Genomic DNA, 14,842 nt, shown 5'->3' on the forward strand with positions numbered 1-14,842 from the left:
GCTCAAGCTGATAGAAGAGCACTTGCAGACGTCCTAAAGCAACAGCATGCAGTCCGAAAATCGACCAGATTTGATTGTAAGATGTATCATTGGCGTCTATCTGTACTCTATCTAGTCTCACAAACGACTTTGTCTTACATTCGCCAAGCTAACCTCAATCTCATTCGCAAGTACCATCGTCTCCCTAATCTTCTTCTTCGCCGCCTCATTCGGCTCGAAATACGGCCTTCTCGGCTTGAGCAACTCAACAGCATTCTTAATCCCAGCCTTCGAAGCCGTGAACTCTGCCGCAGCATACTTCGTATTTGCGATTCCCGCCTTGGTGGGACTCTCAGCCAACGCAGCAATCTTTTGTAGTCTCTTCGCCTCCTCTACATCACCTCGAGCATAGAGATTGTATATTTTCACCACCAGGTGTGGGAAGATATTGCCAAAAGCAGCGATGCATCCAGCACTTCCGACAGCAAGACCTCCGACGAGGAAATCAGACTGTCCTCCAAAGACAGCGAATCTCTCAACGTCAAAGGTAGCCGCTAATCTGGCTATCTTGGCTACGGAGCCACAAGTCAACTTCACACCGACAACTTTCGGATGCTGTGCGATTTCCGTGATGATCTCAGAGTCAAGATCCAAGCCATTGCAGACAGCAGGGAAATTGTAGACAATGACAGGTATGGGCGATTCGTCCGCGACCTGTGAGAAGAACACCTTGACCACTTCTGGCGTGGTTTGCTTGCCAAAGTATGCACATGGCAGGACGAGTGCATAATCTGCACCAGCCTCGTATGCGTCGTTGATGTACTCTAGCACCTGAGCAGTTGAGTGACCTCCCACACCAGCGATGATGGGATATCCTGGTCCAACCGTCGAGCGTGCGAGTTGAAGAAGCTGTTTACGCTCATCGCGAGTAAGGAGAAACGTCTCAGCGTTCGTGCCTAGGATGACAAGTCCATTCAGACCGGTCTTTGAGAGGTATTCATAGTAGCGTTTCTGTTCAGCTGGACATATTCTGTCTTTGCTGTCGAAGAAAGTGATTGCTGGAACGTAGACACCAGGCTTAGGCACTGGGTATGGATGTGCGGCTGTTTGTCTGACAGGAGCGGTTGCTGGACGAGAGATGGATACAGGAGTGGTCGCCATGGCTGGGTCTTTCTGCTGAGTAGCTGTCCATTGTGAAAATGCCGCGTGCTCAACATATACACAGCATCAGTGGTCATCGATTGTACGCTTGTTGGTACGTTGACAGCCTAGGAAGGTGATCGGCTCGTGTGCCGAGTGGTATCGGTAAAATCGTCTTTGTGGGCAGGCTGGACCGAGCATGCCGATGCTTGTACACGCATAGTCTGTGCTTCTCCATTCTAAGCTCGAGGAGAATCTCGAGTCAGACAAGCGTCGGATCATATCATTCCCAGCCAAGTAGATCGTTGCGGCACTTGTACATGGGGTGAAAACATTATAAACTTCGAGACACTGACTATCTCTACTCCTTATCGTGGCTCAGGCATGCCGTGCCAAGACCGTGGCCCCCGCAACGTTTGATATCGGCAGAAAACCGACACAACTCGCACGATGTGTCGAGTAACCTTTGATGACAGCATCATTAGAGGGGCACGGAAACGTTCTCAGGGAGGGTTTGTGTTTGCAATCATAGTTTCGTCTCTAAGCAAAGAATTAGAATCAGAACCCTACTAATCTCCTCCTCAACTCCTGTCGTAGCTGAACAGCTCCTTCCTTCATCCTATCCGCAGCACCACGATTCTCGACCAGTCGCCGTAGCAGATACTGCATGCATTCTTGAATTGATCCCCACGTCAAACACTTGTACACTCTCGGCACAAATAACGTGTTGGGATTCTCCTTGACCATATCATCTCCCATCTGAACTAGCTCACAACCAATATCGTCAGCCATCCCTTGCAGTTGAGCGAACTCTGGAATGACTTTCAGTTGCCCTGCACTGGCAAGCTCATTTGCCAACTTTGCAGCTGTTCTGATAGTTTTTGAATTGTGTCCAGCCAAGAGAAGGTCGAATTTCAGATCTGGTTGTGATGCAAAAATTGGGAAGTTCCTCCCTCGAAGCAGATCGTCGACAATACCGTTGTAGGATGCATCAGTGTCCGCTTTCGTGTCATGGATCAAACTTCTTTGATCGTTGGCAATGTATGCACCACGAACAAGCTTGATTCCGGATCTCCAACCTTCTTTCGCAGCAAGTTCCAATTGTCGCTGAACTTTGTCCCTTGATGACTTGAGATATGCCTGCACTGTGCTGTATATCAAGAGCTGTCCCCCTATATTGTACCTCCTCATTAGATCAAATGTCCATGAGTCAATGCTTTTCTGCAGAGCCTGCTGCTCAGCATCGACCCAGATTCTGCAATTCTTTGCAGCGATACCCTTGCATATCTCATCCATTGCCTGCATGAATTGTGCTGGAACTGGTTTTCCTTCCCGTAATGCCTCAGTGATACACACACCAGCACCTGTGAATTTCAAAGCCAACCAGTCACCTCTTCCGATCATGTCTATCGTCTCAAGATTGCCATTCTTCCATTCCTCAATCTCGACTTCCTGTGACTTCTGACATCCATGTGTCTTGTTGTGCTTGTCCAGCTGCACTTCTCTGCCATATGTCAGAGCAATTCCCGTGAATCCTTGATCCCTGATCATCGAAGATGTGTTGGATATCTCGTCACGATTCTTGCCAGCACAGAACTGGTCATATATCAGCTTGCGAGTTATTGGTCGTATCAGAGGATTGTTATCTGGGTTCAGCCATGCGGAACGTGAATTTGCAATCTTGCCGAAAATTGCTAGTCCTGGCCTGAACAGGGCTGCGTTCGTGAAGAAGATGCTCAGAAACAGACTTCGTAAGATGCTTGATGTTGGAAGTCTCGCTAAGGGTGAACAAGACAGTTCAGTAGGCTTGATGGAAACTGCATGGGAAGGAGCCGGTGTGTATGTCGACTGCCTCCTGAGGATCGAACATGTCGAGGGCTTGTTTTGGCATGAGAGAGAGCTTGTCTTGAAGATTGATTTGGTGATTCTCTTCGCCATAGTTCTCTGGATGACTTGCCCAGTTGCAGGTCTATCAGATGTTCTAGTATTTCATGATCATAGTCTTCGGTATCTTTCCCGAATGGAGCACGTCCGCCTGACCTGTAGAGATAGGATCACATAACGTTTGATCTGGTGTGAAGGATGAGGGGTAGTGTTTCCATGGCCACTTGCCAATGCAATGGATTTTATGCCCGAAAGCGTGTCGGAGAGACAAGATAGCGGGATGATAACCAATTGGAGAAATTTGAGGCAGTCGACCAACCATCTTTCAGGAAGCCGAGAGCGTAACGCAATCGGTTGTTGAAGCCGTTGACAATATCAGAACGGAATTCTGCGTACCATTCGAAACTTCGTCTACATTACGAAAGATCTAGATCTCGTTGCGTCAATGCGGCTCTGATATGTAGGTGTATGTTCTAGAAGTTCTGGAAGAGGTAGACTCTTAACTATCGAGAAACCTTACCCTGTCAAGCCAGGTCACAGAGGTAAAACCGGCTATTTTATAGAAGCATACTGTCGAATCGTCAATCGTCTATCCCAGTGGCTCAATGACAGACCTTTACTTCCCTCCACAGGCTCGATCGGTTTCACTCCCGACTTGTTGTCATACTTCATCTTCCTGAATACCTGGATTTGAGCCTGTCGTCATCCAGTCGATACCATCTAAATCGAGAGTGTTCGCAACGTTTATGAGCTGATCGGCAGTGAATGTGGTACGCCATATTGCATCCTCGATGAACTCGTAACCGAAATTTGGGTTCTCTGAATCCATGTTCAGATGCATCGCTTGCTGTTGCATGAAGACTGCTTGTTCCTCATCCACAAAGTCGTTTTGCGATGGCTGTGGCATTTGTTCGAATACCTTCTGAAGTTGTTGTAGTTCTCCTTTGCGAGCACGTGCATTGAGAAGACCTTGTGCTCCTAGCTCGTCAAGAGTTGCGTACGCCATGTCTAGCCATGGAAATTGTGTTGTGAGTAGCTCTGAGTCGACCAGCGGCGCTATTAAGAGCACCATACCAGCTACGAAAGCTCCTTCTAGGTCGAATGGCAAAAAGCTTTCTATGCACAACAATTAGCTGACGCAATCGAACATTGCAAGAAACGTACCAAGAAGATTCTGTTCTTTGAGTCGTTCTAGCACGGCTAGTATGTGTTGGGATGATTCAATGCACATTTGAAGTAAAGCTTTAGCACTGCCGGTAGTAGTAGGAATCGCCTGTTCTTCTTCCAAATGATCCAGTCGTTTCTTGAGTAAGCTGAATAGGAGTGGCCTTGTTGCTAGGACAACGCACTATACTTCATATTAGTACGAAAGACGCAGAAAACATGTAGCCTACCTGATGGTGTAGAAGATGTAGATGCGCTGCCAGCCGAGATATGCCTGCAGCTGATCCACTAGGCGGAAACTCAAAGGACTTTTTCAACTGATCAGTGATACCAGCAATAGCTTTGAGTGCATTTTTCGTGCTTGATATGAATTTCCTGTTCAAACGTCCTTCTTGACCATACACACCTATGACATCAGTATGTATAGAACTCTTTCACTGGAAACTTACTGTTGAGTATTCGTGAGATGATACCCGACAGTTTCACGTTGAGCTCGAGAGCCAGGGTCTTCTGTAAGGAACCATGGAAGGTCGGTAAAGATGCAGTTATATCGTCATCCTTCACAGCGAGTGGTACTCCCATCAAGGACGACATCTGCCTGTCTAAGATGTAGACCGTCCACCAGACATTGCGACATCGTTGGACATGTTGTTCATCCAGGCCCTCAACTTGCATATTGGTGTGCATACCTTCCCCGAGTGCTAGTCGTAGTGCTTCACCAATCTGGAAGGATGTAAGCATATGGATATTGAGGACATAATCGCACATACCACTGTATATGCTGAGGTCCTGAAGTCCAAGCAGTGAAGATAGAGTGCTTTGCAACAAAGTACTTCTATGGCGTGGACAGGCTGTGTATGAAGAAAGGTGATATCAGGCATTAATTTCATGGCCTGCACAAAGAAGTCTGCGCCCAGTGGTCTTCGGCCTTCGTTCTTTCGCGCAACGAACACCTTACCAAATGCCAGCAGGATCAAGAAGTGAACATACCAAAGACCCCTTGCTGAGTCATCATCAGTGGCCGCGTAGAAATTGTGAAACTGTCGCATAAATGAGACATCATCGAAGAGATGGAACATCTGACCACAGTGGAACTTCACAGCGTTGATAAGATAGATGGCGTAGTCAATCGAAGGCAGCAAGATATTGTCAGCCACAGAGGCATCGCGTTGTCCATCCCAACCAAGATTGTACATCGTACCATCGAAGAGAGTGCTCAATGGTGGTGCAGGTTGACCTGTGAGTCGGACATGGGCCATACCTAATACACGTCGATTGAACGCCCAATTCGAGGAGGTGCCAAGGTACCCTATCACTGATAAGCTCAAAGACCAAGACAAGCTTCATGATGCCTACAATGTCGACCAGCACTGTCAGCCTCGTAACGTGGAGCATGGTTCGAGAAAAGGTTGACTAGCTGTGCTGAAGGTGTCGCACGTCCAGACTCAGAAGTGGATGCTCTGTCTGCGAAGGAGACATGAGGTGCTCCATCATTGTCATCTTGTTCGGAGTCATCATTTTGTGTGTGGGCTTCGACAACTGCCTGATTGACAGAACCGACACCACTAGCAGCGTCTTGCGACAAGACATGACCATGACCATGACCAGGCTGCTCTAGAGGCTGATTGAAATCGAAACTATGTCCGGGTGGTGGAGCGAAAGGAAGGTGCTGAGCTGCATGTGCACGCTGCTCGAGATCGTGGATGAACCTGTTCCATCAGTACCGGCCTCGTCTCGGCCAGTTATGTAGCTCACTCTCGGGACACCAATACCTTGGACGATCTATCACCAAAATGGCATGGCAGTTCTCTCTTCGAACACTGTTCGCATGGGACACATCCGGAGCACCGTATTTTCTGCTGTCGGCAACGCTGACAACTATGGCAGGTCAGCGACTCGAATAACAAGCCTGACTGTAAGGACATACGCGTTAGAGGCACGCTTCCGATTCACATTCTGCCGACGCTCTGGTCGCTCGGAAGACATTGTGTTTCCGACATTGAAAGGACCTGAGTACTGTTCGAAACAGCCTACTGCCTATCGCATGATTGTGCAAGTGTGCGACGGAGGAGAGGTCGGTAAGTTGTGATAACGGAAGCCGAAGCCGACAACTTGACCACATAATTTCGGACTGGCAACAGCGAAGCTTGGCAGCGAATTGGACCGAAGTTCAGGCGCTCGGACAATGTCTGCCAGCGATCGAAGCCTCTTCTATTCTTACACGCACGTGGGGGTCACGAAAAGCGGCCCTTCGCTTTGGTGTGATTCACGGCGATCTGGAGGACGCCTTGGGTGATCCCCACGTGACACGATACAGATTACTTCACAGCCATAAGACACTGAGGAAGAGCTGATACCAGACGTGTAATTGAAAAGGTGCGATTAATCATTCAACAGTGATTGCTAGGATGCAGTTTTGCTTCAGCTGGAAATGCACGATTCGAGAAACCTTTGGTGATCGTTGACCAGAATCGGTTTGATGCTCTTTCACTAGCCTGCTGCTCCTGAATCACAACGCTCAAGCTGTGCATATTGAGTACAGGACAATAGTACACAGATATCCGCGAAGCTGGAACATACAATTTTGACATTGATATTGACGCTCTTGTCGATCGCAGATTGTGCACAGCCATTCCGCAGAGTTGGGTATGCTCAATAAACCCGCTTTGTGAACATCTTCGACGTGCTACGTAGCCGTGCTCATTGTCAGTATTGCTCAGAGTGATGTGTTCTAATGGGTCAAGCAATTTCTCCAAAGATCGATGCGCTAATTTGTGATATTTGTCTACCTGAATTCGGAGCGAGAGGGAACTTTCTTCACGCCACATCACAAGCGAGCTCGAATCATACGATCACGCTCCTGTACAACATCTCCAATCTCCCTTGTCGTGCCAATTCTCCACGATACAGCATCACCCCATGCTGCCATATTCTCACCTTCAGGCTTTTTCCACTGCCACCTCTTCATCTTCTGATGGCCATCCTTCAACAAGTCCAGCACCCAAGACCCAACGATTGGCATCATCTTGAAGCCATGACCTGAATCTCCTGACAATACGATGAGTGAACGATCTGTATCTGGCACAAAATCGACGCAGAACTCGGAGTCTGCAGTATCGGCGAACCAACAGATCTTCTGATCTACAAAAGGTCGATTAGCCAGCCATGGTAGTGTTTCCCTCAACAGCTGCCTCAACTTTGCCTCGTCCTCAGCCGGTATATAGTCCTGTGGTGGTGGTAGATTGTTCAATGGTGGTAACGAGATACCAGTCTTCTTGTCTGTGTTGATATACCCAGCTCCAAGTGGGCAGAGTTTCAGCAATCTTGTGGCAGGATCTGGCTCGAAGAAGAAGCCTAGATCTCTGACGTTGATGACAGGTATACCTCGAAGCAAGTCACATTCGGATTCAGTCAGTTGAACATGAGCCACTGACCATGACTTGGCCACGCTGAACTTTCCAACGTCTGGGATGAGTTCTGCTTGGTACGCTCCAAGACACGAAACGATCAAGGTCGCTTTGTGCTCCTGTCCGTCAGCTGTCCTGACGCCAACACATCGTCGTGCTTTACTTGTGTCATAAACGAGCTTTGTAACCCTGCCATTCTCTGGCCCAAGCACAAATTTAACTCCTCGACCAGCTAGGTGATGATGTACGCCTTTCATGGCATTGGCAGAATGTGCGTATCCAGCAAATCGGTTCAGATATCCAGAAAATCCAGTCACTGGCCCACGGAATTGCCAAAAGAGATCTTTGAAGTCTTGCGGCTTGTTGAGGGGTGTGATATGCGACTTGAAAACCGGATGGTCTTTTATTGACGCAAGCGCTTCATTTAGATGTTTGATGGCTTTCTGTGGTGCCCGGCCTGATGTTGCCACTACATATCCTGTCTTGTGGAAGTATGGACCGAAAAGTGGCGTCTTCCAACCTTGAATGGCTTTCTAGATGCAGTCAGTACTCTTATCTCCTCTGAAAGTGGATGGACTCACAAGCGCCAAGTCTGTGTAGAAAGGATCTTCATATTCTGGTCGTACTATCTTGTTGATGTCATAACCAGCAGAGTACCTCGAAGGTATCTCGGACGCCCTGTCAAAGACTGTGATATTTGAGTGCCCTTCATTGACGAGATGGAGAGCCGTTGACAATCCCCATGTCCCAGAGCCAAGGATTATTATTGGTTCTGACTTGTTAGCAGTCATTGTCTTTGTTTTTTGGCTGTTTTAAATGAGGAAAGGTCGTTGCACGATACTGAGATAACGCTCTTGTGGTAGAACAGTCTTTATGTTTGATGTGGCATGAATAATGTTGCGTCTCTGAATTACAATACCTTTATCCGACGGTAGGCACGGCGGCACGAGCCAAAATGCTATTTCCAAATTCTACAGCGGATAGGTTGTGCGTGGTGGTGGAAAGTGCGTGCTTTTCCATTCTGGAAGCTATGGCACTCGATTGCCACTCTTCATGCAAGCATCACGATGAATTACGGTCATCTTGTGTTACGTGCTCGGAAGTTGTTGATGGTCGCCACGTCTGAGGAGGGCATCCTTTGGTGGGCTTACGGTTGAGGAGCCGCGGTTAAGGTTCGGGAAATCTTATCTCGCTGTCCGCAGGCACGATTTACCGCATCCTTCGTTCTGGAGGTTGCTCATGCAATGACCTGCTGCGCTCTAGGCTTGAGTGACTTGAAGCTCTGCTATTGTGCAGCCCAAAGGAAGGTTTTGCCGTTCGGGATATGCCTCGCGGGATGTTCGTTTTTCACGGCTCACGAATCGGTAATGATTACCAAAAAGCCCGTCTTCCAGGGCAGATATCAACACAAGCGCGTGCTATAGCACACTTCGATGGCAGTAACACTCACCTTCATATTGGCCCATGAGACTTACCATACCACTAAAGATGGCTCAATCTGCGTTTGCTACAGCTCTTCGAATTCCTAAGGACGCAATCTTTGCTTTGACAGCTCAATATAATGCCGATCCAGCTTCAGTCAAGGTCAATCTAGGTCAAGGCACCTATAGAGACGAGGCTGGCCAACCGTGGATTTTACCATCAGTAGTCGAGGCACGAAGACGTGTTCATTGTCAAAAGCAAAACCATGAATATCTACCAATTCTCGGACTACCAGAATTCAGGAAGGCTGTGCCGAAGCTCGTGCTGGGTGCAAGAAGCTTTGATAGAGTGTCTTCACAGATCGCAAGCTGTCAGAGTCTTTCTGGTACAGGTGGTCTTCATTTAGCGGGTGCTTGCATCAAGCGATTTAGCTCTCTCAGCCCGACGATATGGATACCAGAACCAACATGGTCAAACCATCACTTAGTCTTCAAGACTTTGGGCTTCCAGTGTCGCACATTTCAGTACTACGACTTTGAGTCGAAAAGCCTGGACATGAAGTCGTATATAGATATGCTAATGACCGCCGAACCAAACTCGATTGTCATTCTGCATGCTTGCGCTCACAACCCAACAGGATGCGATCCAACAAAGGAACAGTGGCAGGAGATAGGTAATATTATGAAGCGACGACAACTCTTCCCATTCTTCGACGCTGCGTATCTTGGCTTTAACTCTGGCGACCTGGATAACGACACGTATGCAATCCGTTACTTTGTCAATGAGCTTGACATGGAAGCTGCTGTATCAGTCTCATTTGCGAAGAATATGGGACTTTATGGTATTTCAATATGTTAATGTGTGTGAAAACACTAACTTCCTGCAGGAGAACGAGTTGGTTGCACGTTTTTCGTGACTCACGGCTCGGATGTTGCAGGCAACACAGAGTCTGTACTTGAGCAGCTACAGCGCTCGGAAGTTTCAAATCCTCCTGCTTATGGTGCCAAGATTGCGAGCACGATTCTGGACGATGAGGGACTGACAAGTATGTGGAAGAAAGACCTGGCCACTATGTGTAGTCGAATAGAAGGGATGAGGCAAGCCCTGTACGATGCGCTCCTCGCCAACAGTCAGTTGATCCCACGGCAAGCAGCACACAACTAACAAGCATAGGTGCACCTGGTGACTGGAAACATATCATCAGTCAATCGGGAATGTTTAGCTTTCTCGGCCTTTCACCAGCAGTGGTCAAGGCATTACAAGGTAAGCTGACTTGGCACTTCTCCTGGCGTTGAGACTGACCTCCTGTTAGACTACCATATCTATATGGCGGAGAACTCACGAATATCGATAGCTGGTCTGAATGATTCCAACGTTGAGTATGTGGCTAGAGCAATCGCGCACGTATTGCGACAATCTGAAAAGCAAGAGTCTGGGTCAAGGCTGTTTGCCACACTGTAGATAGGTTGGAAGTGATAATGCTCAGATGCCATTTCAACGTTCATGTGGCCGCTGCCAACGACATGGAAACATCCTCAAGGAGGACAACGTCCAGTCTTCTGAGGTCAATGGCATCGGTTGCCGTAGCGTCTTGGCAGCTCCGACTTCAGCGAATGACGCTGGGCTTGGTTGATGACGGTTTCGAGACTTGTACAAGAGTCTAAGATCTGCTGACACTTGAAGAGTGGCTGAGAGACTTAGCAACAAACATCTCGCTGTGAGAAGAGACGTATCCATCGTACATATCATCGTCATGCACAATAATGCCCACAAAGCCAAGGGTCATCTTAGGACTTCTCACTTTTGGCCCACCAGAATCAGAGCTTCATGGTTCTAGGATCACATCTCTGACTGAGTACAACCGATGCTTGGACTACTATCAATCGCGTGGGTACAGTGAGGTCGATACAGCTCGTACATATGTCGATGGCTTACAGGAGAGCTTTACAAGAGCTGCAAATTGGAAGGAAAGGCAGCTCCTCCTTGCAACAAAATGCTATCCAACAGAGCCTGGGATACATTCGAAGTCAAGCATTAAACAGATTCTTACCACGAGTCTGCAAGAGTTGGGCACCAATCAAGTTGAAATATTTTATCTCCATGCACCAGATCGATCAGTACCCTTCGAGGAGACATTACAAGCTTGTGATGACATGTATAGGGAAGGAAAATTTCGAAAGCTTGGTCTGAGCAACTATGCTGCATGGGAGGTAGCTGAAATCTGGAACATCGCAAATCAGCGCAATTGGGTCAAACCGACAGTATACCAGGCTATGTACAATGCGCTGACAAGGGCAATTGAGGAGGAGTTGGTCCCTTGCTGCCGAAAGTATGGCATCGACATAGTCGTGTACAACCCGCTTGCTGGAGGAGTTCTCAGTGGAAAGTACAAGAACAAGGAAGTGCCTCAGGAGGGTCGATTCGCAGAGACTGACCCACGAATTGGCGGAATGTATCGTGAAAGGTATTTCAAGGACAGCAATTTCAAGGCACTGAAATTGATCGAGCCCGTTGCAACAAAATATGGCTTGTCTCTGCTAGAGATAGCTTTCCGCTGGTGTGTACATCATAGCAAGTTGAACATGAAGGAAGGTGGTGATGGCGTCGTCATTGGTATAAGCTCTCTGACACAGCTGGAGTCAAACCTGAACGACCTTGAGCAAGGGTCATTGCCAGAGGAGATTGTAGAAGTGCTTGATCATGCATGGCAGATCACAAAGCCGTCATGTCCGCTGTACTGGCGTTGACGGCCAGCCAATTCGTACGAACCGGCTCGTTGTGCCGATTTTGCACCTCAAGATTTCCCCGGTTGTGCAATCCATGTCAAGGATTTTTTGTCTCTCCGGAGAAGTAGCAAGAGATCGGAAGCAAGCCGATATGTCCGGAGTCGACGCTGTAATCCGTCAGCAAAGCGGCACATGCTCAGGCCGGGCGTGTGTCGCCCTGACTGGTAGTGTCTAACATTCAATCAGTCATCACTGTAGGCGTGCATCTGAATACTCTGGCATAGACCAGAAAGACTTCAATATCATTGATTCACCTAGCGATGCAAGCGAGTGGCGCACTTGAGACACGAGAGACAGAGCTGTATGCCGGACGACTAAGCACTGCTTCGATACCAGCCAGAGTACCACTCATATCAGGCACAGATGCATTAGCAGGAGCCATCGGAGGAGTGGTATCTGTATTACTTGGTCAACCTTTCGACCTCATTCGTGTTCGTTTGCAAACGTCCAACTCCAGCAATGTCCTGAAAACAGCGAAGGACATCTGGGTTTATGAAGGGCCACGTGCATTCTACAAAGGCGCAGCTGTCCCTTTTGCTGGTGTTGGAGTGTGTGTTGGTATCCAATTCGCCACCTTTCACAGCTTGCGACGGACTCTGGCCAAAGATAACCAACCTTCGGTCGTTCAAAGCTATATTTGTGGTGGTGCCGCTGGTGCCTCCAACAGTTTGATATCCTCTCCGGTCGAGCACATTCGCACAAGACTCCAGCTTCAACCTCATGGAGCAGGTAGGCTATATTCGGGACCAGTGGAATGCATCAAAGCCATAGTAAGGCAAGCTGGAATACGGGGAATCTTCAAAGCATATCCTGTAGCTCTTGTAAAGGAAATTCAGGCATTTGGCTGTTACTTCGCTGCGTTCGAGGCCAGCATGACTGGGCTATGCACGTTACAAGGGAAACTGCGCAGTGACTTGACGGTATGGGAAACCATTCCTTGTGGTGCATTGGGTGGAATCGGTTTTTGGGTGGGTAGTTTTCCAATTGATGTCATAAAAACGAGGTTGCAAGGAGACGCTTTCGGGGAGGCAGCTCAGTATCGAAGTGCTCGGATGGCAGTTGCCAAGACGTGGCAAGAAGGTGGTGTCAAAGCGTTCTGGCGTGGCCTATCTCCGACACTGGTGAGGACTTCGTTGTCGTCAGCTGGATGTTTTGCTACGTAAGTTCTGCCTCGCTTGTGGGCGCACGCAACTGTGCTAACCTTGACAAAGGGTCGAGCAGATAAGAAGGTTAATGGCGCAACCACCTCATCTACTGCCAGATCTTTGACCACTTCAGCACAAGCCATACTCGACAGAAGAAGATTGTAGTTGAATTGTTGTCGATCCACAAAAGCACATCGAAAAACAACAATTTGGTGTGAGATTCGTTGATCGCAGAACAGTCGGTCATGATTCGGCAACGTTGACTCTTCGTACTTAACTGCCTCAGGCCGGCAGTGAGCACACTCACTAGAGTAACGGATTGGCACATCCTTCTCCTCAAGTTTCTTGCTATACTCTATGGATAGAGCTAATTCCTGTATTACTGGCCATAATGAGAAATTTGAAAACGCAAGAGACTGCTAGGAAGTAACCCAGAATCATCATTGATGCTACTTTAGTTCCGAAATACTTTGTGTCTTCATCCTCGGCTGCTTCGTCTCGGAATGAACCACCTCAGCCATCGCTATGCAAGTCTCTAACGGAGCGAACGCTGCGCAAACGCCTCGAAAGAAGGTTACGACCGCTTGTGAATCGTGTTGCTTAGCACGGACAAAGGTCCTTTATTGGAAAATCCTAATCTTCAAACTTACAGATATGTCCAGTGTGATGGTCTATCTCCTTGTCAACCTTGCATCGATAAATTGAAGGAATGTTTTTATGGAAAGCAGCAAGATACCCGAACTGTAACCAGAGGAGATATGGAAGAGCTACGTGCGAAGAGTGATCTGCTCGACACGCTCGTCCTGTCGCTGAAGCACAATAGTGATGGTTCAAACAGGGAACTGTTGGACCTCATCAAGACAGATGCTTCGATAGCTGAGATAGCACAGTGTGTTGATGAGCTTTCTCAACGCCCTCCGAGGATGACTAGTCAAATTCACCAAAATGCAATGCATATCAGTTCCCTTATCGACCAAACACTTTCGCCCACAGCCCCTAGCTCCACCCTGGATCATTGGTCCAAATCACGGCGAAGTCGCCCCTGGACCGTCTGTACAAAGCGACGAAGATATTCTCAAGTACGTTCTCGAATTCTTGTCATCGTCTAGGAGGCTCATATTTCTAGCTAATCCGCAACGTTGCTTTGCCAATATGGCTTGCATCAGGAACGTGCGCCATGCTGCACGAGGCGTCCAGTGGTGTTGTCGATAATTGTTTACGGCTGTATGGTGTTCAAGGTTTGCGAGTCATTCATGCTAGCATCATGCCAGTCATTCCTGATACCCATGTTCAGGTACGTTAGCCTCTTATTGGTCTGCTTGATATTGCCATTTCGAAGCTAATACATAACCAGGGCCCCATGTATATGGTTGCAGAAAAAGCTACTCACATGATTAGAGAGGATTAGGGCTTCTAGTCAAGCTATTATCACCAAGGATTAATGACTATGCGTGCACGCGCCTTGCACTAATATTGCAGGAATCATGATTCACACCACAAATCATGGCTCTGCCGATGTATTTCGCACCTGTTGCAGCCAGAAAAGTTTGCTCTCGAGTCTACTGCCCTCCGAGAACCGCAAGTTGCGGCCATTTGTCTTCACAGAAATCTTGCAGAATCTTGTGCCCCGAGGGTAGGTGTCCATGCAAATCCTACAGCACTCGGATATCTTCAATGGTCACTTATTCAGCTTAGCTCTGGTGAGGAAGTCCTCTTCGCCTAGTTTGAGGCCTTACGTTGAGAATCTGTTTCCCGGAGTTTTGAGACAGGCTTCAGAGGTCAAAATTCTTGCAAGAATTGTCATCTCTAGTACTTCGCTAGATTCAGGGCTTGGATGGTGGTATGTCTGTATTGTTGTTGACCGGAAGCGTCGTTATCCTGAGGTTGGTCCGCAAGCATGACCGCGGATCACTGT

At 48.1% G+C, this 14,842-nt stretch overlaps 8 protein-coding genes across 8 annotated transcripts; 4 read left to right on the plus strand and 4 right to left on the minus strand.

Moving 5' to 3' along the window:
* Positions 1-117: 117 nt before the first annotated feature.
* LTR64_002153 (uncharacterized protein) lies at positions 118-1,140 on the minus strand (the record flags this gene model as incomplete). The annotated part of the gene is made up of 1 exon (XM_064896526.1): positions 118-1,140. One exon carries the CDS (start codon positions 1,138-1,140, stop codon positions 118-120), a length of 1,023 nt encoding a protein of 340 aa, XP_064755476.1.
* A 537-nt stretch (positions 1,141-1,677) lies between these two features.
* On the minus strand, positions 1,678-3,057 carry PUT1_1 (proline dehydrogenase; the record flags this gene model as incomplete). The annotated part of the gene is made up of 1 exon (XM_064896527.1): positions 1,678-3,057. One exon carries the CDS (start codon positions 3,055-3,057, stop codon positions 1,678-1,680), a length of 1,380 nt encoding a protein of 459 aa, XP_064755477.1.
* A 607-nt stretch (positions 3,058-3,664) lies between these two features.
* Positions 3,665-5,426, minus strand: LTR64_002155 (uncharacterized protein; the record flags this gene model as incomplete). Its single annotated transcript, XM_064896528.1, has 5 exons — positions 3,665-4,119; positions 4,168-4,351; positions 4,398-4,573; positions 4,617-4,890; positions 4,938-5,426. The coding sequence occupies 5 exons, from the start codon at positions 5,424-5,426 to the stop codon at positions 3,665-3,667; spliced, it is 1,578 nt and encodes a 525-aa protein (XP_064755478.1).
* A 1,568-nt stretch (positions 5,427-6,994) lies between these two features.
* Positions 6,995-8,365, minus strand: LTR64_002156 (uncharacterized protein; the record flags this gene model as incomplete). Its single annotated transcript, XM_064896529.1, has 2 exons — positions 6,995-8,107; positions 8,156-8,365. The coding sequence occupies 2 exons, from the start codon at positions 8,363-8,365 to the stop codon at positions 6,995-6,997; spliced, it is 1,323 nt and encodes a 440-aa protein (XP_064755479.1).
* A 1,210-nt stretch (positions 8,366-9,575) lies between these two features.
* AAT2_1 (Aspartate aminotransferase, cytoplasmic) lies at positions 9,576-10,160 on the plus strand (the record flags this gene model as incomplete). Its single annotated transcript, XM_064896530.1, has 2 exons — positions 9,576-9,837; positions 9,883-10,160. 2 exons carry the CDS (start codon positions 9,576-9,578, stop codon positions 10,158-10,160), a joined length of 540 nt encoding a protein of 179 aa, XP_064755480.1.
* Positions 10,161-10,210: 50 nt separating this feature from the next.
* On the plus strand, positions 10,211-10,457 carry AAT2_2 (Aspartate aminotransferase, cytoplasmic; the record flags this gene model as incomplete). Its single annotated transcript, XM_064896531.1, has 2 exons — positions 10,211-10,259; positions 10,309-10,457. The coding sequence occupies 2 exons, from the start codon at positions 10,211-10,213 to the stop codon at positions 10,455-10,457; spliced, it is 198 nt and encodes a 65-aa protein (XP_064755481.1).
* A 302-nt stretch (positions 10,458-10,759) lies between these two features.
* On the plus strand, positions 10,760-11,743 carry LTR64_002159 (uncharacterized protein; the record flags this gene model as incomplete). The annotated part of the gene is made up of 1 exon (XM_064896532.1): positions 10,760-11,743. One exon carries the CDS (start codon positions 10,760-10,762, stop codon positions 11,741-11,743), a length of 984 nt encoding a protein of 327 aa, XP_064755482.1.
* A 299-nt stretch (positions 11,744-12,042) lies between these two features.
* On the plus strand, positions 12,043-13,092 carry LTR64_002160 (uncharacterized protein; the record flags this gene model as incomplete). Its single annotated transcript, XM_064896533.1, has 2 exons — positions 12,043-12,903; positions 12,994-13,092. The coding sequence occupies 2 exons, from the start codon at positions 12,043-12,045 to the stop codon at positions 13,090-13,092; spliced, it is 960 nt and encodes a 319-aa protein (XP_064755483.1).
* Positions 13,093-14,842: the final 1,750 nt, after the last annotated feature.

The sequence above is a fragment of the Lithohypha guttulata genome (assembly GCF_036872675.1).
Source record: "Lithohypha guttulata strain CCFEE 5908 chromosome Unknown scaffold_2, whole genome shotgun sequence".
In the NCBI taxonomy this organism is placed as follows: Eukaryota; Fungi; Ascomycota; class Eurotiomycetes; order Chaetothyriales; family Trichomeriaceae; genus Lithohypha; species Lithohypha guttulata.